The 27,198-nt window shown below is 38.7% G+C and overlaps 1 protein-coding gene across 2 annotated transcripts in view; it reads right to left on the minus strand.

Moving 5' to 3' along the window:
* slc9a7 (solute carrier family 9 member 7) overlaps positions 1-27,198 on the minus strand; it is a 39,832-nt gene that overhangs the window by 5,740 nt on the left and 6,894 nt on the right. The window contains exons 4-15 of one of the 2 annotated variants that reach the window (XM_079460776.1): positions 24,306-24,382; positions 23,087-23,199; positions 22,885-22,990; positions 22,062-22,203; positions 21,750-21,855; positions 21,251-21,339; positions 18,739-18,852; positions 17,803-17,914; positions 17,415-17,568; positions 9,083-9,142; positions 3,016-3,079; positions 1,206-1,288 (exon numbers count right to left, since the gene is read on the minus strand). In XM_079460776.1, coding sequence (XP_079316902.1) covers positions 1,206-1,288; positions 3,016-3,079; positions 9,083-9,142; positions 17,415-17,568; positions 17,803-17,914; positions 18,739-18,852; positions 21,251-21,339; positions 21,750-21,855; positions 22,062-22,203; positions 22,885-22,990; positions 23,087-23,199; positions 24,306-24,382 — 1,220 coding nt within the window. The remainder of the gene's footprint in view (positions 1-1,205; positions 1,289-3,015; positions 3,080-9,082; positions 9,143-17,414; positions 17,569-17,802; positions 17,915-18,738; positions 18,853-21,250; positions 21,340-21,749; positions 21,856-22,061; positions 22,204-22,884; positions 22,991-23,086; positions 23,200-24,305; positions 24,383-27,198) is intronic. The other variant, XM_079460777.1, reaches the window with a different exon arrangement.

Here is a 27,198-nt window from a genome sequence, read left to right on the forward strand (position 1 = left end):
AAAATAGCACAGCTCGAATTCAGCACGGCACCAAATGTGTCAGCGAGGACTCATCTCAGAACAGATATGACTGAGCCTCATGATGGAAAACAGATTACCATCACATAACACACATCTCTAACCAGGTCAGTTCATTTTTAATTCTTATTTTTGACAGATACACAAACGGAGAAGGAGCGAGAAAGTGATGGTGGCTTAAAACCAAGAACACCATGTGATGGATTTGGAAGCGTATAATATGTTTGAGTGGGATCAGAGAGCAGGATGTCCCCTGCCGAGTTCGAGAGGTTGCCAGGTATGCGGTCAGAATAAATATCTCCGTAGGATGTCCGACAGCATGGTTCACCACCCAAAGAGAAAGAACTTTCGGGCAGGTTGCCAACCTGAATCTCTTGCAGCATTTCAAGTTAACACGCTTTCAAGGGGCTATGAAAAGGATCTAAATACCTGTTTGGACGAGGTGTAACAAATACAGGCCTTTATAAAACACGTACTGAAGTACGCTTTAAGGTCCTGCGAGTCAACGTGTACATGTGGTACTTTCACTTTCACCTGCGTTTTATTTCCAACGACTAAAATAAACCTCGTTTCTTTTCCATTTTCGACCACCCACGACCGTCACACTGAAAAGGTACAGCTTCTACAGAAAAGCACTCAGCACAAAAATAATTGCATGGGGAGTGACTTGCTGAGAGCTCTAGACTCACACGGACTCTACGTTCTGGAATTGAAAGCTTAGTCTAAATGGACTGAAGTCATTTCATTTGACGTTCTGTACAAAGAACGTCCATAATGACTTTTGCAATCGCGTGTACCGAAGTGCAAAGCTCGGGTTTGAACTTTTCGGAGCTTGAGTTGTGTAAGGAGGGCGAGGGCCTGTCGGATCTGGGCTTTTGAGGCCCAGTTAGGGTCTCGGAGGATCTCCATCATTGATCAAAACAACCGCCCTAAGAAAGCTCAGAATTAATCATCACTTCCGTTCTCTCCCTTTACATTTATATTCACGCTTTACAGAGTCTTCCAGGCCTCGACAATATGCTTTTTTCCAAGGCGTTGGAGCATATGTCACGTTCTTCGTGAGTTATTTCAGCGGCTAGCATAGAGAAGAGTGGGGAGAAAGTGAGGAAATGCTCAACCGTGCTTGAGTTCTTAATGACAAAGCAACAAAAGTATTTGTGTGTCGTTTTGAATGGCTGAAAGGATACTTGTGGTCAAAAGTGTACCAAAGTCTAAAGAGCCAGGCACTCTCCTGCTTCGTCTTGCTCTGCCCTTCTGACTGGCTTCCGTCCTGAGGAGAGAAAGAGAAAACGTGGAAGAATAATAGAAATCATAAATCTAAGTCCCTGGATATAAGTTTGGGGTTTCATGTTGCTTACACACATACTGCAGATGATTTAAATGGGTTATATGACGCAATTTCATGTTTTCCTTTACCTTTGGTGTGTTAAAAGTAGTTTGTGCATTTATTAGACACGTAAAATAGCAGAAATCTAAAGAATAGGAATATGTAAATGTCAGACAGAACCTTGTAATTCCAAGGTGACAATTTGTCCGCTTGTGATTTTCATTTGAAAATGTTGTTTGCATCTCATGTTTTATCACTGATGTAAATGTTATAACTAAATAGATCTGATATAACCCTTTTTGTTGCAGTGAAGCTGCAATCTATAACTTTGTCTCTTTATCGCCATCTCTGTTAGAAAACATACAATTGCATGTCATTGTACGTGCTCCGTGGGTTGAGGTCAAATGATGTCAAACAAACTTTTCCCGCAAAATCATACCCAACAGTTGAAATTATAAATCATCATTATCAGTTTACCATATATTGTGATATGAAATATTTTAGATAAATCATTATTATTAGTCACCCTTTATGTTTGTCGCTAGGTTTTGCAAATATCTCACCAATAAAAAGTAGCAAAAAGTGCTCGTAAACTTTGACAACACTGTATTTAATCATCTAAAAATGTGAGTTTATTCCATTTGCTGAACAGCGAACCGTGAATTTGGATAATTAACACACAACATGAATCAACAAACTCACATTCACTACAAAGCCAGTGAAAGCTCAAGTCTTGCTCTGTTCTTCAGACACTCTGTGCTTTCACTCCAACTGATCTAATGAGTTCATTGTGTAACATTGCACTTAAAGAGATTACAGATTAATGCTATCGCATACAACTCACAGTAATGCTACACTACAACCCACCCTAATCTCACCCGGTCCCCCACCATCAATGTGTGTGATAAAAACACCTGAAACAAAACACTTTGCAGCTTGCATTGATTCTGTAACTGCACATGCGCTTAACCAGGGGGTAAAGAGACGTGTCTTTAGTTTCTAGTTCTTCACAGCTTTGTCCATTCTAATTTTAGTAACTATTTGTGATATAAAAGCACATTGTCTCTGTACATAAATGCTTGCATGTATATGTACTCTTTAAACAGACCTATGGGTTCCAAAACCAGAATGGTTAGCCACTGCTGACAGACTACTAAAAACAAATTACTTGCTTCTTGTGTTCATTGTTTTCAAAATGCTTTGCCTTTTAAGGATTTTCCATTGTCTTATAAATGATAGTTATAAACACCTAAAAAGGCCTGCAGCCATTTTAATAGATGTAAAACTGTGGAAACATTTACGTGTGGTTTTGGCAGCTTAATAATAAACGACATTTGTCTATAGCTGTGTGAATACAGTTTGTGTAAGTAATGTGTAGCCAAACTCTTAAAGGGATAGTTCACCCAAAATTAAAAATACTTTTATTGTTTTCCCGCCCTCGTGTAACCTGTATGACATTCTTTATTCCGGAGAAAGAAGATATTTTGAACAACGTTGGTAACAAAACAATGGACCTTTACCGACTTCTTTTGTGGAATGTAAAAAACACATTTAAATCGAACATTCTATGCAGGTTCTGAACAACATGACGGTTAATAAATGAACACATTTTTACAGAACTATCCCTTTAACTGCCTATCAGACATTATTGAAGTTCAATCCAAACTTACTCCTTGCAGGACCTGGAAACTGTCTCCACATTGCTGAAGATCCTGATCTGGGTCCACGCCGACTCTAAAAGAAACAGAAAATTCATGTTAGGGTCTCTAATATACACAAGTGCTTGTGTGTTTTTATGCCTATACAAGACCCATCACAATGCAGTCACATTGTACACAGCACAAGTAACCCTTTACTCTATTCAGCTGCTGTCTGAAGGACTTCATAAAGAAAAACTATGCCGCGTACATGGCCCACGTAGATCGCATATCAATATCACTTTACCATATAGTAACCATAGTTTACATTTTCTATAAAATGTTCTATTTTCAAAACCTGTTCTTTCTATGAACAGCTGCTTTGCAACAATGCCAATATTTCCCATTATAGTTTTCACAAAAAGTTTATATTGTGGGAAATGCTGAAAAAAACACCCTACTTAAAGGGATAGTTCACCCAAAAATGAAACTTCTGCATGAGTAACTCGACCTCAAGCTGTTCCAAACCTGTAAACATTTCTTTGTTCTGTTGAACACAACTATTGATATTTATGGGACACCATTGACTACAATAGTAGGAGAAATTCAAATGGTTGTCAAAGGTGCCCCGGAACGGTTTGCTTTCCTCAATTCTTCCAAATATCCTATTGTGTGTTCAACAGGACGGAAAAGCTCAATAAACTTTCTTTGGTAGTCATTGATGTGCCAGAAATCTCAGCTGCTAACATTCTTCCAAATATCTTTCTTTGTGTTCAACCAAACAAAGAAATATATACAGGTTTGGAACAACTTGAGGGTGAATAATTCATTTTTGTGTGAACTATGCCTTTAATTCATCATTGTTGAGAACACACGCACACACAGACATCTGCTTTGTGTTGTTATGCTGAAATATGAGGACAACCCATGAGACCTCAGAGAGGCCGAGACCCTGTCGAGATAATTGATACATTAGGTGAACTTTCACTCTGGCCTTTGAGTACATTTACTGATCCTCGACGCAATAGCTTGTCTTTCTCTCCCCATGTCAATTAAAGCGGTGGTTATATGGTGACGTCGAATTTAGGCTGCCTTCTGAACCCAGTGAACAAACAGAGACTTCATTGTGAGGTTAGTCTTGGCTTGAGGATTAACAGGCGCATTTGGGACATCCAATGCCGCCCACCTGGACAAGGGCCAATTTAAACAGAATGAGCCGACTTATTATATGTTCCTCTCTCACAAGTAGTTAAACCGTTATTGAACGTCTTATCTTTTCAGAGCGAGCGAGGAATATCAGTTTCTCAAGAGGTGGGTGACATTAATTAAAATTGTGAAGACAGGATTGAAAAAAGGATAACATACTCCTGCCAGATCCAGTGACGCATATCTGCGACATACTGGGTGTTTAACAAGCTGCTGTTATTTCTACCACGTCTGAAGGGCTCTCTGAAAAACAAAAGACGAGTTTTATTCCCCGGTGGTTTATAGTTTGTCCCCCTCCCTCACGAGTTGTCTTAACAGAAATATAGCTTGGGTCATCATCTCATGTCCATGGGATACGTTTTATATATTTCGTCATCGAGGTAAAGCATTAGTGATTATTTTTTTATAAAAAATATTTTCTCTAATCTCACCACTACATGTGGAATAAGTCTTAATACATCTTGTTCTAAACAAGGGTTTATATCCCAAACATTTACATTCTACTCTTTATTGAAGCATTAAAAATAACCTCAAATATAAATTAATTTCATCATGGTCTTTAAAAATAACATGTTTGTATTGTTTTACAGTATACTCTATTGTATTTGTGTCCAGAAACAACGGTCACAAGTCAGGGGTTTTCGAACTGGGAATGTTCTAAGGGGTGCCCTGAAAATCTTTGAGGAACAAAAGACAGCAAAAGTTACTAGGGGAAAAGGAAATTATAATTGAGGAAGCAGGGAGCTTGAAGCCAAACACTTGAAAAGATCTAACAATGGAAAAATGACAAACAAAGAGAATTAAGAGGGAAAGAACAATGAATGTATAGCGGTACGTAGACGAGGAGAAATGATCTGCAGTTACTAGGCATGCAGGGTCACACAAAGGTCGGAATATGACAAAGGCAGGCGATGATCCACTTCAGATGTCTATTACGGTTTCTCTTACTGGTTGGTCGTATTTGTCTGCACATACAGAATATTCACATTGCTTCAAAGTGACTCACACCTGTTTTAAATAGATCCCTGCAGAATTGAACTGACACGTGGAGATTATCCGCAACATTTGCGCAGAGGAAGTAGTTGCTTGCGAATAGCTGCTACAGTCAGGCGCAGACTAACGCACAGGCTTGCCTAGGCTACAGCCTAGGGACCCCACCTGTTTTGGGGCCTCTGATTGGCCAGATCTTTTTTATTTTAAATTTACTTAAGCGAGAACAAAAAAATAGACCATCGATTGGCCAATAAGAAATAATAACATGACATTTGGGTCACATCTGTCCAACGAACTACTGGTGAAATCATACAACTCCTTTTCATTTATGTACGTCACTACTATTGCTAGACATTATAACAGCAAAATGCCTTGAAGTACAGTAGTGGAGCACAAAAACAGCCAAGCCAAAACAAAGGTTAAAAGAACACGTGACCAAGATGGCAGCAGGAGGACTGGCAGCTCGCATTGGCAAAAAACGGTGCTGTGGTTGAAACAACTGCAGCGGGATCCTTAGCTGTTGCAGCGGTTAGCTCATCATGTCATGAGACCGGTTGGTTTTTAATGATGTCTTTGTTTTATACACAGTTAAGACACATTGGTTTGTGTCCCAGTAAAAATCCACCAACGCTTTTTTAGGGGCTGTTCATATTTTGCGGATACTTGTATAAAACTGGAGCTTGCACACTCTCCTGAGGTTTGCTGTTGCTAAACATCCAGGAATGTAGCGGAAACACTGAGTATTTGCTGTCTCAGTGTATGTCTATGCGATTGCGATTGTTTCCGACGCCCCTGGTAGCATTGGTTTGGTGTCTCAGCCGAACCCTGATGCATTTGCATTCATCTTACGTCATCACGAACATGCATGACACAATATATTGACCCGTGTTCGGTTTACTATCATGTGTTTTTTATTCACTTGATGCTGTTATGCGCAGAGTAAAAGTATGTTCGCTTACGGAGCTTTCTGCTGCTTGCAAACAGCCTATTTATTAGGACTTTTCAAAAATCTGGAAACATCGTGTTTGCAAGAGGAATCAGTGCGAAGTGCAAAAAGTCTCACTCTTGCTCAAATCCAAGGAAACATTACCAACGCTATCATCTCTTATTTTTGTTTTATTTTAGTAAATGCATTGTAATCTGCTAAAGTGCATGCGCAGGGCTCGATACCCTGTTGCGCACACAAGTTTGCATGACAGTTTTACATTAGTGATTTTTTATGCAAACCATGCCCCATTCCAAAACTAAACTGCATGCGAGAAAGGCACCTGCAAGCCACCTCAGGGAGGGGGGGCAGCACCAAAAAAGCAGCCTAGGGCCCCTGACCGCCTTAATACGCCCCTGGCTACAGTATAGTAGGATAAGGAGTAGTAGAAGACTACCATCATGAGTCAGTCGAACACAAGATTGAGTAATGGTCCTACTTTGAGACTGAAGCAGAAGATTAAGAGAGTTTGGACTGCAAGTGCTTCTGGGGCCAGTTGTATAAACATAGCCATTATTTTAAGACTGTTTCTTAGAACTGGTCTCGCCATCTGAAGTCAGTGAAGAAAGATGTGTGTTGCATTAAATAAAATAAGCTCAAGGCTATCTTAAGAAGGTCTAAATTGCATTGCTTTGTGGAAATAGTTTTCCTTTGCTGGAAAAATGTGCATATTAGAGGACTACAATGCTGCTGCTAAAATGATTTTAAGGTAGGGCTGTTAAACGGTTGTTCACGATGAATCGTATCAAGAATAAAAGTTTGTTTTTACATAATATATGCCTGTACTGTGCATATTAATTTGTATTTATAAAACCATACACATCCATGTATACATAAGGACATATTTACCAATAATTGAATGTACCAATAACACACACATACATGTTTATAGTTATAAATGTAATTTAAAATAAATGCATATTACAACTGCATAAAAACTGCAATTACTGAGAAAGTCCCCCGTGTACCAGAAGTCGCTTTTTCCACATTGTGACATACAGTGCCTTGCAAAAGTATTCGGCCCCCTTGAACTTTTCGACCTTTTGCCACATTTCAGGCTTCAAACTTAAAAATATTAAACTGTATTCTTTTGTGAAGAATCAACAACAAGTGGGACACAATCTTGAAGTGGAATTAAATTTATTGTATATTTCAAACCTTTTTAACAAATAAAAAAGTGAAAAATTGGGCGTACAAAATTATTCAGCCCCCTTAAGTTAATACTTTGTAGCGCCATCTTTTTCTGCGATTACAGCTGTAAGTCGCTTGGGGTATGTCTCTATCATTTTTGCCCATTCCTCCTTGCAAAACAGCTCGAGCTCAGTGAGGTTGGATGGAGAGCGTTTGTGAACAGCAGTTTTCAGTTCTTTCCACAGATTCTCGATTGGATTCAGGTCTGGACTTTGACTTGGCCATTCTAACACCTGGATATGTTTATTTGTGAACCATTCCATTGTAAATTTTGCTTTATGTTTTGGATCATTGTCTTGTTGGAAGACAAATCTCGGTCCCAGTCTCAGGTCTTTTGCACACGCCATCAGGTTTTCTTCCAGAATGGTCCTATATTTTGCTCCATCCATCTTCCCATCAATTTTAACCATCTTCCCTGTCCCTGCTGAAGTAAAGCAGGCCCAAAACATGATGCTGCCACCACCATGTTTGACAGTGGGGATGGTGTGTTCAGGGTGATGAGCTGTGTTGCTTTTACGCCAAACATAACGTTTTGCATTGTTGCCAAAAAGTTTGATTTTGGTTTCATCTGACCAGAGCACCTTCTTCCACATGTTTGGTGTGTCTCCCAGGTGGCTTGTGGCAAACTTTAAAAGACACTGTTTATGGATATCTTTAAGAAATGGCTTTCTTCTTGCCACTCTTCCATAAAGGCCAGATTTGTGCAGTATACGACTGATTGTTGTCCTGTGGACAGTGTCTCCCACCTCAGCTGTAGATCTCTGCAGTTCATCTAGAGTGATCATGGGCCTCTTGGCTGGATCTCTGATCAGTCTTCTCCTTGTATGAGCTGAAAGTTTAGAGGGACGGCCGGGTCTTCGTAGATTTGCAGTGGTCTGATACTCCTTCCATTTCAATATTATCGCTTGCACAGTGCTCCTTGGGATGTTTAAAGCTTGTGAAATCTTTTTGTATCCAAATCCGGCTTTAAACTTCTCCACAACAGTATCTCGGACCTGCCTGGTGTGTTCCTTGTTCTTCATGATGCTCTCTGCGCTTTAAACGGACCTCTGAGACTATCACAGAGCAGGTGCATTTATACGGAGACTTGATTACACACAGGGGGATTGTATTGTCATCATTAGTCATTTATATCAACATTGGATCATTCAGAGATCCTCACTGAACTTCTGGAGAGAGTTTGCTGCACTGAAAGTAAAGGGGCGGAATAATTTTGCACGCCTAATTTTTCTGTTTTTTATTTGTTAAATAGTTTGAAATATCTAATGAATTTTGTTCCACTTCATAATTGTGTCCCGCTTGTTGTTGATTCTTCACAAAAAATTACAGTTTTATATCTTTATGTTTGAAGCCTGAAATGTGGCAAAAGGTCTAAAAGTTCAAGGGGGCCGAATACTTTCGCAAGGCACTGTATAAGGCTACTGCTAGTGAAAATAGCATCTGTGGTCACCAGTTTACCCTTAGCCATAATAAACCCATACCAAATCCAAAAGTGGTGGCCCACCGCAGCAGAAAATAAGTACGATTATTCAGGGTTAAACAAAGAAGAGCAGAGTAGGAACCGCAGTGCAATAAATTTGGGATGGAACCACAAGATATTTACCGGAAGAATGAAACAAGCAAATACATGGTCATACTTTCATGTGAACCATTCTTCCCAATGTGTTTTCTTTACGTGAAAAAAAAAGGTCACCACCAACTGTGCGCGAATCCAAAACATATCACCTGATGTATTGCCAAAGTCTATGCAGTCTCTCCTTCTCTGCAGCAGTGGACTCTCCCACCCTGAGCACAAGAGAGCAGAGCTCTTGGGATCAGACCTTCACACATAAAAACTGAAGGATCGCTTACATTTTTACCAGAAATGAAATCTCTCTCAAAATCTTAGATCTTTCTGAAAAACGATTTCTCTACAGAGAACTTCAGTGGCAATAAATGAGTCATTACTAGTATACAACTTTAAAACTTGAAGATTTGCTCTTGCAATTGGGTCAAATACTTTTGATTTGAAGTCTTTTTGCAAAAAAGACATTGTTTTCCGTATATAAACCCAGCACTGTGTTCGCGTCGTGATCTGGTCCTTCACATTCCTGCTCTGAATTGGCTCTCTGTATGTTGAGCTCAATGTTTACAAAGCTAGTAGAGCCTCTCAGACATGTTCTGAAAAAAAGAGAAGTGGCTTACTTGGAGAAAGCGAATCTAAACCAATGCTTTGAAAAAGAGTTTGAGTTTATTCTCTTTACTTGTTTCTGGCATCTCATTTTAATTCTGAATAGACATTTCATTAAAATAAAGCTACCCGAAAACAAACAACAAATGTGCAATTTTGTTAGAAATATTATCACTTGTTCACTTATTTGAACTTAGATCAGAGTTATGATCATGTTTTAAATGAGCAAAAACACATGAATTATGTATATAAGTTGTTTGCACATAACGTCACTGCATTGCGCAAAGTGCCGATAGAGGGAAGCATCATGTTGCGTAATTTTTTGACAGATGGATGGATCAAGCCATAAAAAAGGAAATTTTTATTGTGTGGTTAAGTTTGATGTTCATGAAGTGGGAAAATGTGAGTATTGACTGAGAAACCGAGAGAAGTGACTTGTAAACCTGAATCTGCGGTTGGGATGGGCCAAGCGTTTCTCCCCGATTGAAATCCATTATAAATGAAACAGCTAAACGTAACGAAAAAACAAACGACCATGTAAAACCACATTTCTATTCAAGCTTAATTGTAATAAACACTAGCTACTGTTAAAATAACAAGCACTTAATCCAGGGATAACAATAGTGTTAAGTTAAGCTTGCTCTTCATAGAAGTTCATTATAAAGAAACCGCTTCACGTGGCTCAAGGCAGCGACAAACTGAGAACATAAAGATGATAACAGAAAAGATTTGTTAAAAGACAATTTGGGCCCTCTCCCACCAAATAAAACTTGCCTGGCGCCGCAAAATATGTGTACCTTTAAAAAAAACACAGGTTGTTATGCATGTAAGGTAGTAGTTACCCAGTTGCACCACTAGTTGGCAATATAGTTTATTTAGATGTTAGCAATTTATACATTTTTGTCCCTAGCAAGAAGTGGGAGTGTTGCAATAGGACAGTAGCATTGCGGTGTTGCACGTGCTGCCTTAGTTAGACTTAAGCTATTTTCTGTCAACTTTTGTTTTTGCAGCGTTTGATGAATAGCCACATGAGACCGTCAATCTCCGTATATGTGTCTCCCTTCAGTGTTCAGCGCTGTCAAAGCAGAAATAAAACCGCAGCTCTCTGTATGTTTTTTCTGTCATATCCGGTCACGCTCATATGTATATTGCATGCACTTATTTAATCTATCCGAATGAATTATCTGAAGAAGCAAATATATATAGCCAAGGTGTACGGCTGTGTAAATGTGTATGCTTTTTCAGATATTTCTTGAAATCAGGACAGAAGTGGTCAAAAGTGGACAAAATAGACAGATTACAGCAGCAGGTGTAAACGGGGATGTGCCTCTTTCGCCCACTTGTGATCCGATCGACCAAAACACATCTTAATATCATGCATAAACAGGGCCTTATAAAGACTACAGGGAGCTGCAGCAGGGGGGGGCCGAAGAGACACATGCACCCCCTACCCCCGATCTAGAGTGGAAAACGCAATTGGTGCTCTTAATGTGTCCATTTAAAATTCACTTGGCAAAATGGGCAATAAAAACGACGTAATTTCCTCTTTATTTGGAGTGACGATTTGTATGGCGTCCCCTTCTCGAAGGGTGATATATCCCATTTAGAACGCACCGTCAATCACTTCGCAGTGGACAAAACCAAGTCCCGCTCTACATGTTTTCTCCTTTTAGAAGCGATATTACTTGGATATACATCACAATACTAAAACTACCAGCGAATACTTCATTAGACCTCTACTTACAACATATCTTCAAGTTTTGATCTGTACAAGAGTGTGCAATTGTATTAAATACTTGACTTGAAGATTTGATGCCAGCACTTTAAAATTGCTGCCGTGGTTGGGTCAAATATGGACATTTGCTGATGAAACATGGATTGAAACCACCCAGCATAGGATTATTAGAACCCAATGGGTTGGTAACCATTTGGTAAAATAAAGTTATGTTCCACTGTGAATGTAGTTTATAAATCGGATACTAATGACACGTCTGTTCCCCAGCACTCAGATATTACACTGACCAGGAGACTAAATAGAGACAGATTTCAGTTTTAAAAGGGAGTTACACAAAATATTTTTTTAACCTCAGGTGACAGCAACATAATGCTTGTTACTTGCAGCTAACACAAGCCTCTTTTTCATTTCCCAAAGCTGAGAGGAAAGCAAAGATTGTCCTTAATGTGTGCGTGTGTGTGCGCGTGTATAGAGTGTTGGAGAATAGCTTTCAATACGAAAAAATGTAACATGTGCCAGCCCCGGGGTCATCTGTAGTGCTTTTGCAGAAATGGAAACCCTTTCCAGTGCTGGAGAGAATTACATCCATCAAATTTTGTAGAACAAGGCTAAAGGTGCAATCCCAAAACGCTCATAAAACACAGCTGCCTGAAATATTCTGTTCGTACACTAGTGCACTAAATGAACTAGGAAATACTTTGCAAGATCATCGTAACCAAAAATAAATAAATCAAAACCTCTTTGACCTCAAACTTGACTAAAAGTGATTTGATTCTCAGCACAGCTGAGTGCCTTGACTGGGACAAACTGTTAAAATGTTACACTGCACATTTTACCTGTAAACAAACTAATACCTCACTACCTAAACCATTCAAATGAACCATGATACTACTTCAAAGCAACTGTCCGCTGTGAGCTATTGTTACAGGGGGAGAGAAACAAGAATGATTAATAGCTGCTATATTGTCCTATTGCATGAGCTCTCAGTTATCTGCTTTGCATGCATGTGTGCTTGCAATATTGTCTTTTATTGTTGTCTTATGGCATGTGAGCTCACTCATAAAACAATTACAAAATAAAAAACAACAAATGTGTCACTATCCCACTTTCCTCTTTTAATTGACTTTTAAGTCAATATTTTCATGTAATCTTGTAAAGAACTTTTACGTGTTTAAAAAGAACAAACCTAAAAAGCATTTGTATGGTGTTGGAAGCCAAACTAACATTTAAACATAAATGTATAAAAGTGACGCAAGCAATGTTATGCATTTTGACACCTTCTGCGTCGCCATTACAAGCGACAGGGTAAACAGCTGCAGGCTGATGACGTAAATGACCGGCGGTTCGGACCAAAAAATAATAGTATGAACGCAGTCCAGTAGGTAGAGAGGGGGGGCAATCCAACTAGTGTCCGGACAAGGCAGTCGAACTAAATGTGACACAGACCTTAGTAACTTAGAAGTGACAACACAGTAATGTTAATCATTTAAAAAGTATAGTGTTTTTGCCTAAAAAATTTGGATATGCATGTTTTAATAATATAGTATAAAGGATATGATCTACATTGTCTCTGTCTTTTTTAGAGTGTTTATCTGCCTTTACAACACAAGAATGCACCTTTAAAATGGCAGCAACAAAGTTCTTCGAGACTGAAGTAATGTCATATTTGGTCTGAGGGATGCTCGTAAAGGAGCCCTGTAAATGCTAATGCTGTTAATTCAATGCTTCGGTAGTCGAATTGGGCTCCTCGTGTCGATCTCACAGTTGCAATGGGGATCATGCCATTTGGTTATATGGGCAGTGGCGTAGCAGACGGGCATGCACTACATCATAAATAATTGTTTTGGTGGCGCAGAGAAATGGGACATTTTTGGGGTTGGGTAACGAAACCCCCGCCGCATAGGAGCGCAATGTCTGGCTATGACCCAACGCAGGATCGCGTATCTCTGCATCTCCTGTAAATAAAGTAACTAATGGGAGTCTAGGGGTATTCCCATTTGTAAAAAAATATTTATTATTATCTAGTAGTTTTAAAAATAGTTTTGAGGTGAGATCTGGTCTATTGTATGGCAGAGCAATCGTTACGTGATGTTTAAGGATAATGTCCATTAATTTTACTATTTGTGGCTTGTGTTTTGAATATATGTTACCCTTAATTTCAGACATTTTGTCTAAACAAATTTTTTTGCATTGCTTTTTTATTTATTATAAAGGTATATCCTGTTCTAAGAAAATTCTGCAAATGAATGTGTGTAAATTAAAGTGTTTTTTTGGTGCATCAATGTTGCGCTGCACTTTGCATTGTACCCTTTTAACCACCTAGTGTTGTCCCCACATACACGCACACGCACTTATTTCAGCTTTGACAGATACGAGACAGCCCTGAACACTGTATGCGTTTGATAGAAATGGAATGGTGAAAACATTCTGTTTGGTACGTTTTTTGTCTTTATGCCGGCTATAGACCTAAAGGTTTGTTTTAGTTTAAATCCAGTACGGCTGGCGTGCTTCTCAATGTTTACGCTTGATGTCCGTATGCGGAAAGTATGCGGTCTCTTGTGGCTATTCATCAAACGCAGCAAAACTAAAAGCCAAAACAAAAGTTCAGAGAAAATATCGGAAGTCCAACTTAAGCAGCGCGTGCAACACTTCAACGCTTCTCTCCTATTGCAACACTCCCACTTTGTGCGAGGGACAGTTTATAAATTGTTAATACAACACAATATACAATAAAACCGCACTATACCCTAAGGGTGCAACTGGGTAACTACTACCCTACATGCATAACAATCTGTGTTATAGTACTTTAAAAGGTTACATATACTTTGTGGCTCCAGATAAATTATATTTGGTGGGAAAGGACCCAAAATGGCTCTTTTGGTTGCCGACCCCTACTCTAGCTAAAGGTAAAAGTGAATGAATTGTTTACCTGCCTGCATCTGCAGGCGTGTGCTAATATAACAGCCCGTTGACTGCATAGCCCATCGTCGCATCCACACAACAAAACAAACACATTTTGTTTAGTTTTCAAACCCACCCGTTCCATACACAAACAGTGCCAGATGTGCACGAATGAATGTCTGAAATGTTTAAACAAACCTTTAAAACATTTAAATACCAGCAAAAATACAGATCTCTTATAATAGATGCTAATAAAGACTTTAGACAAAAATCCAATTTGCATGGATTTAAGTGACACACAATGGGTTTGAGAATTTGCATGGATTTAAGTGACACAAAATGAGTAATTTAGCCAAATCATTTTCCCGGTGAGAAGTTTTTGTATGTAGTGTAAACGTCTTTTAATGGCTGATACAGATAATAAGAAAGCACTCTGGTCGATTGGCCGATAAGCGGCTGATATAACATAAATGGATTAAATGAGACAAAGAAAATTGGTGAAACTAAATCAATTATTGCATTTTGTGGCTACATTTACATTTATGCACTTGGCAGAAGCTTTTATCCAAAGAGACTTACATTGCATTATACTATACATTTTTTTCGAAGTATGAGCAATCCCCTGGGATCGAACCCACAACCTTGGCATTGCTAGTGCCATTCTCTTACCACTGAGCTACTAGATTGCTTAATGAAAAATATGAATTGAAATTTAGACTTATTCAAATTTACCATACAACCACACAACGCCATGCTAACAAAATGGTGACAACATTGCGTTATGACAACAAAAACATCAGTATCTGCAGATACATTTTTACAATATAATCAGGGCTGGCTTATCCAATGGGCATTCTGGGCAGAGGCCCATGGGCCCAGCACACTTGGGGCCCAAGCAAGGGGAAGACTATTTCACATAACAGTGTTTCCACTATATTCATTCTGCCATACCCTGATGCCACACACTGTCGTATAGATGCAAACACAAAACAGTGTTTCTAACTTTTAGGAGCCCTCTAGCGGCTTTTGTTCAGAAGAAGCGCATAATGACAAATCTAGCAACCTAAGCTTTCATTCAGTGGGAAAATGTGGCCAGTGCTGCCCCGCAACCACGAGATCTCGCTTTCCCGTACCTGGCATCTCTTCTCTCGGCATCACTCTGTACAGTGAGCGGCAGGAAGCAGCAGCACATTCAATTCAGCGTACGACTGGTGACTCCTGAATGAAATGAGTACAAAACAGCGATTCCAACAACCGGTCACTGTTATAGCCTCTTTGGATATAAACAAACACTGTTCGTCTGTAAATATGCACATGGTTACCTAGACCGAGGCTGTGTGAAAGAACATAGCCCAAATCTCTTTTAATGGTGATTTGTTAGATGATGTCGCGTTATAAGTCAGAACTGACAATAGAAACTGAAAATATGTCAATGAGAACGGCTTCATTGTTGTAAATATAGTCTATCTGTTAGAATACCCTCATGGTTTCTTAAATCTCAAAAGGTTAGAGTTGTTTTACATGTTTTTGGTGGCGTTTCACCAATATTTTTTTGTGCCGTGGGTAATGTATTGCAGACATTTCAGAGATTTTTACAATATATAAAGAATAGATCCCGCAGCCAAGGCTGGACCAAAGAAACTTTTACAAATACGGAGACCAAAAATGCACTCAAGTGCGACACATTTTTGGCCCCAGTATTATTAAACATTTCTTTGGTCGAGCCTTTTTGTAAGTGTGAGGTTCCTTTTTTCTATTTTTTCATAGTTTGCTTTGGATTTACCCACCTTAAGTCACTTGATACGTTGATGTTTGGACTAATGTTTGGCGCAATGACATTTTCTGTTTGTCAATAGTGATTTTGGGAATGAAAGATGACTTGAAAAGAAGTTCATCTCATCTAAGAATTGCTTCTCCCTTGTAAGTCAGATCTTTTTAATTAATTGATTGATCGGGCTCTGCATGTGCCACAAAATAAAATTATATTAATCTGGAATGGCACGATGATGACCAATTTTCATATTTCATATCATATAAATCTGAATTATATTTAGAAACAGAGCACATACAGAGAACAAGTCGCATTGACTTCTAGGGTGCTTCTTGACCCTTTTATAGTTTGGCAGCCTCTGTTCACCATTTATTTTTGTTATATCAACATGTGTAACTACAACCGCAACAAAACGGGGTATTTGTGATCATTTTTTAGCAAATTAACCCTTTAAAAGATTCTTCAAGCTAGACCTAGACGCCAAACTTCCTCATACTTTTTGCATGTTGTTGTTGGAAATGCAAAGCTCTTTTAGTGCATTTTATCATGAACCGTGATGTACTAAAAGAAGGTGCAGTGTTTGAGTCTGAATACAAGTGTTATTTAGCAGTGGGTGTCTCAAGACAATGACAATTATAAGTGTTGTCCATTATTACTCCTGAGCGCTCTTAATGCTAATCAGCCTACATAAGACCAGAACATTAGCTCTGCATAATGCAAACCCATTAAGTTTATGTTTGAAAACAATTTAAAGCTGTATTGACCCAATCTGATAGCATTAAACACAAAACCGACTCATTTACAGAAATGCTGTTGACGTTGCGGAGGATATTTTTTTGTCTTAGTTAACTGTACCATGGTCAGCGAACGGCATCTGTAACTCTCAGCAGTTTTGCAGATAATAACCTGAGCTTCTCAATCTCTGCAACAGCTGCCATCAATAATCCTCTTTATTCTAATAAACTCGCAGGTTTTATTAATGGGCCGGTCAGGCCTGCCAGCTCCTGCTGAGAGACGTTCTGACAAAAACCAGCGCACGGCCAGATAAACAAGTCCAGCTCTTCTACCATCTGCATTGTGTCTATGAGGGCAGAAATCTGGAAGCAAATCTCTAGGAGTGAACCAGATGCGATCGCAGTATGAAATCCTCTACGAACTGATGTTTGTAACACGCTGCATGCCGCACCCCACATTTATGAGAGGTCTTACAAGGCTGATCATGTGTGACCTTATTTGTTTAAGTCTGCTTGATCAGGCCTGTGGATAAACCATTATCACGCTTAGCTTTTCCGCCACCTGCTGGATTGTATTTTCACAAAATTTTGGCTGTATGGATCTGTAAATACCCTTAACATAAGAGTAGAGTATTCTCATTAGTAAACCTAGCTTTGAATAAAAGTGTCGGTTACATTGACTTTACGTTAATACGTCCAATAAGTTTCTGGGAGATAAAGGCGACATCAAAACACAGAAGTCTGACCTAATATGCAGCCAGGAAAGCATCGGCGTGGTGCCTCCACCGAACACCCACACTGTGAAGAAGACGATGAGCAGGGTCGTGGTGAACATCATCTGCCGGGCATATGTGGCGGTGTCACGGATCGCCAGTGCGAACGCCATCGCCCCTCTGAGCCCTATAGAACAAACACATGCACGCGTTCTGTAATCACAACAGTGTTTACATGCAAACAGAGAAAAAGCATTACATTCCCTTTGTTGCCTGAAGAAGAGCACTGCACTCTGTTGGCCTTAAATCAGAGCGGAACTGACACTAGAGGACATTACAAATCTGATTCACTTAAGCTTCGATACATTGTCTCCGTTACTATACCGTTTTTTGTCATGCAAGAAAGTGAAAGTAATCTTACCTGCAAACATCATCATGTGTTGAAAGTTTCCACGGATTTTGTGCCTTCGGCCCAGGTTTATCAGGAAGGACAGAGGATAGATGTTTAACGCCCGGCCTATAAAGATGGCTAGCTGGAAGTCACATTTTGGTCAAGGGAGAATTTTCAATTTTGATGGCTTTGATGGAAACAGTTTGTCAGTCAAGGTGTGTAACTACCAATAAAGACTGCCGCTGTGTGTCGCTAGTCTCTTGCTACGAGGTGGCTAGAAGACGATCAATTATACTTTGGTTGCTCTAGTAACAGTAAAAAAAACCTGCAGTAACTGACAGGAGACGGATGACGTGAGCGGCATTACTACTATTGGTAGTCGCTCCCAAAAGTTGCTCATCATTTCCATAAAGTTTAGCCATTCTTAACTTTTCTGGCCATTTTCTGTCGCCAACAGTCAATGTCGTTCGTGTCACAAGATATCGCTAAGCTACCATTGAAATGAATGAGATCAAGTCACTCTGTCGCGGTCGGTGTGAACGGTGCGTCACAGATTGTTCTGCTTCATGCAGAACAATAGGTACATGAGATTAGAAATATAAATCAAAGAGTGAAAAACATGTTTGGTGATGCAGTCACAACTGTATATATCTGAAGCAGGTGATAAGGCATTTTCGCAAGTTAGCTTCAGCCCTTAAACAGCTTGGGTTTGCGTTTTTGCGCGAGTACATTATCAGTAACACGCTGTTAAACTGAGATTTACACTGCATTGCAGCTTCAAGACTGTTGATCTGCGCTCAATACGGTCTCAGACGTGCATGTTGGTGGTAGACAGGAGAAAGCCTGCACTTCTCTGATACAAAGAGATCTAATTACATTTCAAAAGCCTCATCTAATATACATTAGCACACGCTCGTGTCAGAGACAACATCTGAAATATTCATTACAAATGAACGGTGAGGATACAAACGCCCCGACTATGAAAATAGGACTGAAGACGTGATTCTGAAAGGTGAAGAGTGCCAGGCCCATGTACGAGAAGATGAAGTTCTCCGCCAGGAAGTGCAGGACCTCAAACAACTGCAAAGGCAAAGAAACATGTGATCTGCAGTTGTAAAAAAACATCACATTTTCAAAGAAACATCTAAAGTTCATCCTCTCTGGCCTTAACAACACAAGAGCTTAGGAAATATACGAGTGATGTAGACAGAGGTCGATATTTTCAATCCGTGTGAATCAATATCTTCTCGCTTTGATAACGGGGTCTGACCCCCTGGAGAGAGAGAGCTGGTGCCACAGAGGTGTCATAATTACTGCACCCACCTTACTGCTCTCCCTCGCATTACACACTGATCTGACAACACCACGGGGGTGCTGGGCTTTCTTTTAACACCATCCCTCCATCAAAGCGTCTTTTGAAGTAGACGTGTATAGTCTCTCTCTAAAAAAAACAACAACAACCCTTCTTCTCGTCGTTTCATATTTTAACAAACGTTTTACCCTAATAAGAGCATTGGGTGATGGCACACCAAAGATTTGAAATGGCAATCAATAGTAGTATTTTTATTGAACTATTGATATAGGCTATATGAGGATTTGTCATAAATTAAGTGCAACCCATGTCTGTCAACAACTCTAAACCCAAAACACATTCAAGGGATAGTTCACCCCAAAATGACAATTTTGTCATGAATTACTCACTCCAGTTGTTCAAAGCCTGTAAAAATGTATTTGTTTGGTTGAACGCAGAGAGAGAAATATCTGGATGAATGCTTTTAACCACACAGTTGTCGGACCCCATTGACTGCCAAAGTAGGAAAAATTTAATTTGTACAAAAGTGGCACAGAACTGTTTGATGCCCTACATTCCTCAAAATATCTTCTTTTGTGTTAAAAGCGGTACTTCACCACTGAATAATATTTTCCCCATGTTTTACTCACCTTCAAGGCATCCTAACTGAATATGGTTCTTCTTGAAGAAAATGCAGTCGGAGTTATAATACCACGTATCATTTTACCTCCAAACGGTAGAATCGGAGTGAATGGGTGTTGACTTTTTGAAGCTCCAAAAAGTGCATCCATCGATCAAAGAACTGCTCGACAGTCAACACAGCTCCGTGGTCTTAAGGAATACATAGATTCGCTTCAGAAGACTTTTGTTAGGAGAAATATCAATATTGACAGTGCTATTAATGTTTATGTCTAGCTTCAGTCTTCTCTCGAATGCGCTTGAACCACAGGCTTGTTTTTCCGGCAAATGACGGTGACGAAAGCTCCTGCCAGAGTAGACGCTATCCTGTTGGAAGAAAACAAAAATGCAGTGCTTATCACCAGAACTTACAACACGTCTGTGTCATCTGCCGGAAAACAACCCTCTGGTTCACGCGCATTTGAAGATAGACATCAACATTAATAGCGCTGTCAGTATGGATATTTCTGTTATACAAACGCATCGATTCACTTCAGAAGACTTTTGTTAAGACCACGGAGCCATGTTGAGCAGTTCTTTGATCGATGGATGCCCTTTTTGGAGCTCTAAAAGTCCACACCCATTCTACCGCTTGGAAGTAAAATGATACGTGGTATTATAACTCCGACTGTATTATTCTTCAAGAAGAAACCCATATTCAGTCAGGATGCCTTGAGGGTGAGTAAAACATGGGGAATTTTGATTTGGTGGCAAAATATTCCATTAACAGACCAAAAAACATATTTCAAGAAATTGTCCTACTATGGTAGTCAATAGGGTCCAACAACTATTTGCATATAAGCATTCTTCCAAATATCTTTCTCTGTTCTTATAAACACAGAGAACACAAAGACATATATACAGATTTAGAACAACTCGAAGGTGAGTAAATGATGACTTAATTTAAATTTTTGGGTGAACTATGCCTTTAAGCTCCAGTTTTTTGTTGGTACACTGTAAGAAAACTTGGTGTGCGAACTGTAAAATTAAGTACAAACTATTTATGATACAAATGAACCATGGTATTTGCACACTTTTCAAAAGGACCATTTACATATACAAAATCGTTTCATTGTTCCACCACATACAGTTTGCATGTACACTCCCTCCAATATACAGCTACAGTACAAAATGCTTTGAATACAAGGGATGTCACAATATCAGATTTTCATAACATGTGGCCAAAAGAATTTGCGATATTACCACAAAATCTTATGGTAATTCTATTTTATTATTGATCTAATTTAGTTTTTTGTTGTTTTCTTTTCTTTTGGTCCATGGACCACTCAAAATGTGAGTATATGAAGGCTAAAAAGAATGTGTAACCATTGTGGCTCCTTAGACAAGTTTAAATGGGTTTCAATTGACTACATTATAGTTTAAACATAATATTGACAATAATGGCTTTTAATATCAAAACCAGTACATTGTGTCAGCTCTTACTTACACAGTATCAGCAACTGTAAAAAAATATGCACACACACATATATTTCCTGTAACAGCTTGTACCTGTTTGGTGCGTTTGGTGGATTCTTCAGAGAGATTGTTGTAAGTATAGTGTGCCTGTGTGATTCCACAAAACATCACGGCCACAACACCTGAGATAATGAAGAGAATCAGCATCAATGCATTGTGTGCAGAAAGGGAGGTTCAATACGGGACTGCGCTCCTAAATAACAAGCGATTAAGCCATCAATCCATGCAAACACATTCACAAGCATTCAGGATCTTTAGACTGATGCCCATGTGGTTTAATGATTCCATGATTCCCTTGCCGATTTAGATTCACTTTTAAAAGAGTCATACTATAAAAAGTAAAATGTTAATTGTATCGTGTGTACTAGCAGTAACTTTACAGACTGATAACTTTCTCCCTAGTCTGGAAATCTCATTTTTGGATACAGAGCTGCTAAAAAAGGATCCAAAATGTGAGATTTTTAATGTCCTCTGGGAAAATGAAATAAATGAAGATATTGATGTTTTCACTACCCTAAAAAATAAAACTCACCTGTAAATCCACAAGCCTCAGCCAGGAGAAAAGTACTCCAGGACATGAGGAAGAACAGAGCAGTCTCCAGCAGAGGAAAACAGTGCAGCTTGGTGAATTTTGTCACGTGGATAGAGTTAAAGAACTTAAACCACACAAAAATCTAGACAAATCTAAACATACCGGCATACATAAATATTAAATTCAACCGACACTTTTGAAAGAAATCCAAAAGCTGTTCAGGAGATAATGTTAACACAGTTTTTTTACTCATTTGCTAAATTAACAATCACAAAACATTAAAAGGAATTGATCCATATTTGGATGGGATATGAGGGCAGTGACTACTCCAGTAACAGCTCCCATAGCAAAAGATCCACTGAAGATGCCCAGAAAGATCCCAACTGATTTGAAGAAGGCCGAGGCATCAAACGTGTGTGTGTTGGCTCCTGTAGGCTGATACGCCACAATCGACCTGCGATCAAACACAAAACAAACACTAACAGTGTCGTTCTAGGATCAAGGAATCAAATGTAAAAGCAATGAAATACCCTGTAAAAAGTTAGTTTTTACACATATAATGTAAAAATTGTTTATGTATCCTTTTTAAATGCAGTCAAAAAACATAAAATTACAAAAAACGAAAATGTATGACAAAAACATGTCATTTAAAGTTTATTTCAGGCACCCCAGTTTATTAAATGACATATTTTTTACTTTTTATGAATTTAAATATCTATAACAATTATTATATTAAATATATAAAAAACTGAAAAACTTTAGACTGCATAAAAGGGGTTTGAGATAACATTCTGATCATATTATATAAAGAAGAAAGCACATTGAATAAATGTTAGTCTAAACACTGTACATCCTACCAAACTGTACGTAAATACTTCTGCTGTGACATTTTGACTACATATCAGTACAGAAAAGCTTATGGTTATTTTGTCCAAAAGGGGGAGTCAAAGTTCCATTAGACGGTCTGAATCACAATGTGCTGCAGAGGCCCTAGCTTCTACTTTCCAAAAGCACGGTGAGAAATTTCCTCAACACACACACACAGTTGGGAAACCCCACATACTGCTGTGGATAAAACAGTGATTTCACTTTCATTTTTCCAGCAACAGAAGTGGAACGAGAAAGTAATACTTACGAAGAGAGGACGATTGAGACCGCGTCATTCATGACACTTTCCCCGAACAGCAGAGCATAGAGATCACCGTCGGCATTAAGCTCATTAAAGATTGCAAGCACAGTGACTAAAATCATACACGCAAAACAAAGAATCTGTTAACATCCAAAGTGCTACCAGGGTTTTTTGACTTTGCAGTCAGTATGATATTGGTTATGTGTACCTGGATCTGTGGCAGATATGATGGCACCGAAGAAGAGGCAGTCGGTGTAGTAAAACTTGTCAGTAAGTTGACCCAAAATCTGCATCAGTTTCACCACACCATACATGAGGTTTCTAAAATAGAAAACAGAACGTTTCAGAGACGGTCACAAAACCTAGACTTTGTTTTCACACCTAAAACTGCTTTTTTATTTGTGTGCAGTGCACTCAACTTGAAAAACTATTTCGCATGAACATTTAACTGAAGATGACTACACAGACTTGTGTGTAATGTGTGTGTAAACACTGCATTAATCCGAGATCAATCATTTTATGGCCGGATCTGTAAAAACTTGACTTATTAGATGAAAGTAACATTACCAGAAACTATTTCAACCTACTGCTTCAATAAGTACTTCTTTGTTTGATGGGAGGAGGTGTCATGTTAACCCACAGTTGACCACATTATGAACAACTACCTGGGCGTGGTCTAATAAATGAACCAGTCTGCATCAGTGGTTATTGTTTCCGTGTCAGGTTATCTTTTTAGGATGGTTACGAAGTCATCAAATACAATTTGACAGTTTAGTGTGTTTTGGGGAAAATGTATTAAGACATTTTGTGTTTAATTACATAGTTTTAAAGGCTTTGATGTTATTCTACAATGTGAAAATGAGTGTACCCATACTTTGTACATGTAGTTTACACCGAGAGCATTTTAACAATGAGAAAATATTTTCCGTCATTCATCATCATGCTTAACTGGCAGAAAATGAGAAGAATTCGACGTTCGCGTAAAAACATGTCTAAACCTGCCATCATATTATGCAACTAGACAAGTAACTTTGAAGGTTTGACAAACCATACGTTTAAATGAATATGTATATAAAATAATTCAATATATACAGATGGTTTCTCTGAATTTACCATTTATGCGATGCATTTAGGTAAATGATAATTTTTGTTTTAATACCGGAACTTTAAAACTTAAGTTTTCGATTAATTTGCGGAAAATTAAAACAAGAGAAACGGGTCTTAAATAACAGAAAAGAAATTTGGAATGGTCTCTTAATATTTTCCGCGGCTGTATATAAAGCCGCATGAATGGTATACATTTATTGCGTTTTTTATTTAAAACCGTTATAGAGGTTAAACTGTAGTTTAAGATAAAGTTTTTACACAGCTGTCACAAGTTAGCTCAACTACCCCACTGTGGGAATGTAGAAACTATGGGGACTTACCCAATGACAAAACAGGAAATGGCAGTGCCCAGGAAAGCATAAGTTATGATGGATCCCAGGTTTCTAAAGAAATGTCTCTGGGGGAACAGGGAAGAGCATGTTTCTATCCAACATAATCTCTCTTGTCAGATTTATAAAGCTTTAATGTATTTACATGCATACATTCTAAAAACTGCCGGGTTGTTTCTTAACTCACAGAACACCCAGCTGCTGGATTGTTTCCTCATGGTTGGGTAAAGAAAACCCAGCAATGGGTGATGTCAACCCAGCATTGTGTTCTGTCCAACATTTACCCAGAATGGGTAAAAAACAACCCAGCAGGTTTTAGAGTGTATGCATATAACAGCATTATACTGTAGTATAGAAAACCAAAAATACAAAAAACAATGTAATGAAAGCAATAATACAGAAGCAGGACTATTAACGAAACCAGATCAGAACACTGGCACAATTTGAGGCACAGATATGTAAATTTTGGCCAATAACGATAACCGATAATTCTTAAACATTGGAATCCGATAACCCATATATGGCCAATGTAGAGTATCTAAATATGAATAGAAAATTCCCTAAGACTGAAACAAAATGCTAAATTTCTGGTTAGGACAACGGAGCTAAACCCCCTACTATTAAAGAGAAGTGCCATGGGAACTTTAATGACCACAAGGAGTCAGGACCTCGGTATTGTGTTTTATATGAAGGACGGCCTAAATTGTTTTGTCAGCCGTTACCAAAATGGCAGATAATTTATCGTGCATCCCTAGCACAATGTATAATTATATTTAGCACAGAAATCTTAGAATGTTAGGAAGCTAGACTCTTTTCTTGACACTAAGCCTGGCAAATCTATCTAAAAATATCTATCTGGAGTGCGTTATAGGTCAAAGCACATAGATTTTTCTGTGTGATTATCAGTCACAGGACGCTGAGTCACTGTGTTGCTCGAAAGCTCAATGACTACTGGATCATTTGATGTTAAGACCCCTCCTTCAAAGTTTCTTATGGTGCGGCAATTGAATGTAAACTCCGATCCTGCGGTTTGCTTGCTCTGGGTTTTCTGTGACCATAAAGTAGGAACTGAAACTGTGACGCATGTTCCTCACATCAATGAAATAACTATCAACAATCTAGAACTCAATTACAGTACATAAAAGGCACTAAAGGGATAGTTCATCCAAAAAAGAACATTCTGTCATCATTTACTCAACCTCTTGAACTTAAATCTGTATGACTTTCTTTCTTCTGGAGGAACACAAAAGAAGATATTTTGAAAAAAGTTGTTACCGAACAGCAGCGGCACCCATTCACTTCTATTGTATGGACACAAAAACCAATGCAATTGAGTGTGGGCCAGTTAACAATATTCTTCAAAATATCTAGTAGATGATGACCAAATAAACATTTTCACGAAACTATCACATTAAGATTAATGTTTTGACCGAGCAAATATGGAACTATTCAAGTGTCAAAGCATTTATTTATAGCCGTTCTTTACAGAATAAAGGGTCACTTATAAACCAGCTCTTCTGCCGAAGACATCGGAGATCGGCTCATTTCGGTAGCATGAAATTGCATTCTGAGCTCAGGTGCACATTGGTGAACTTCCTCCGAGCTATGAAGGTGGAGTGGGCTACAGCGTAAGTGAACTCCGCTGAGGTTCGAAAAAGCAATCCAATCCATAGTCCGTACTAACTTGAATGGATGTTGACGTAAAATAACCAACACCTTGGTCACACTTTTCAGAATATGCAACAATTTATTTAATATCAATTTATTACAATTAATTGGACTATAATAATAATAATAAATAATAATATAATTCTAGAAATGATCAATCATTTGACCAATTTCACATTCTTGCCATCGCTGTGGCGGATCTGCGGCAGGCCAACACAAATGCCGTTCTTAGTGTGAAAGAGAAGGGTTAGGGTACATCCAAAGAAACAAATACTTCAGTCACTAGTTCTGCAACAACAGTCTAAAACATGACATTTTACCTTCTAACCCTGTAACATCACAAATTTACTCCAAATCTATTTCACAAATAAATAAAACCACAGCCTGATCCCTTTGGTCGCTCTTCCTGACCCAAGAAACATGGTCCTACATTTACATTTTGTCATTTAGCAGACGCTTTTATCCAAAGCGACTTACAAAGAGTTCAGGGAGCAATAAGCGATTTGTCATAAAAGAGCAATAGTACATTAGGTGCTAATACAAAGTTACTAGTTTCAACAAAAGTTATTTTTTTTCATTTGTCTGTCAAGTATTCACAGAAGAGATGGGTTTTAAGTAGTTATTTGAAGGTTCCGCCATTCTTTTTAAGTCTAGGCTAATGAGTTACAAAGAAGAGAAACAATGTAGGCTGCGTGTGATCCGTTTAATACAGAAACACAGCTGGCATAAACCCGTTCCTCTCACTTCCTCAGCACTATGTGAAGCTTCATAAAGGGCCAGTTCACCTTCAATATAATTTTTTATTTATTTATATGAAGATGTGTTTTGGTCGATCGGATCACAAGTGGGTGAAAGGCACATCCCCGTTTACACCTGCTGCTGTAATCTGTCCATTTTGTCCACTTCTGTCCTGATTTCTTCAAGAAATATCTAAAAAAGCATACACATTTACCCAGCCATACACCCTGGCTAAATATATTAGCTTTTTCAGATAATTCATTCGAATAGATGAAATAAATTCATGCAATGTACATATGAGTGCGACCAGAGATGACTGAAAAAACATACAGAGAGCAGCAGTTTTATTTCGCACTAGTAATTATTTCGTTTCCAGCGGCATCAAGATCTGCGAGATGTGGGAAGACATGGAAGGAATCACAAAAGCGGACTTATACTATTTAAATATGTTCTACTCTGCATGTCTTTGAGTGAATAA

The sequence above is a fragment of the Barbatula barbatula genome, assembly GCF_947034865.1.
Source record: "Barbatula barbatula genome assembly, chromosome: 7".
NCBI classification, from domain to species: Eukaryota; Metazoa; Chordata; class Actinopteri; order Cypriniformes; family Nemacheilidae; genus Barbatula; species Barbatula barbatula.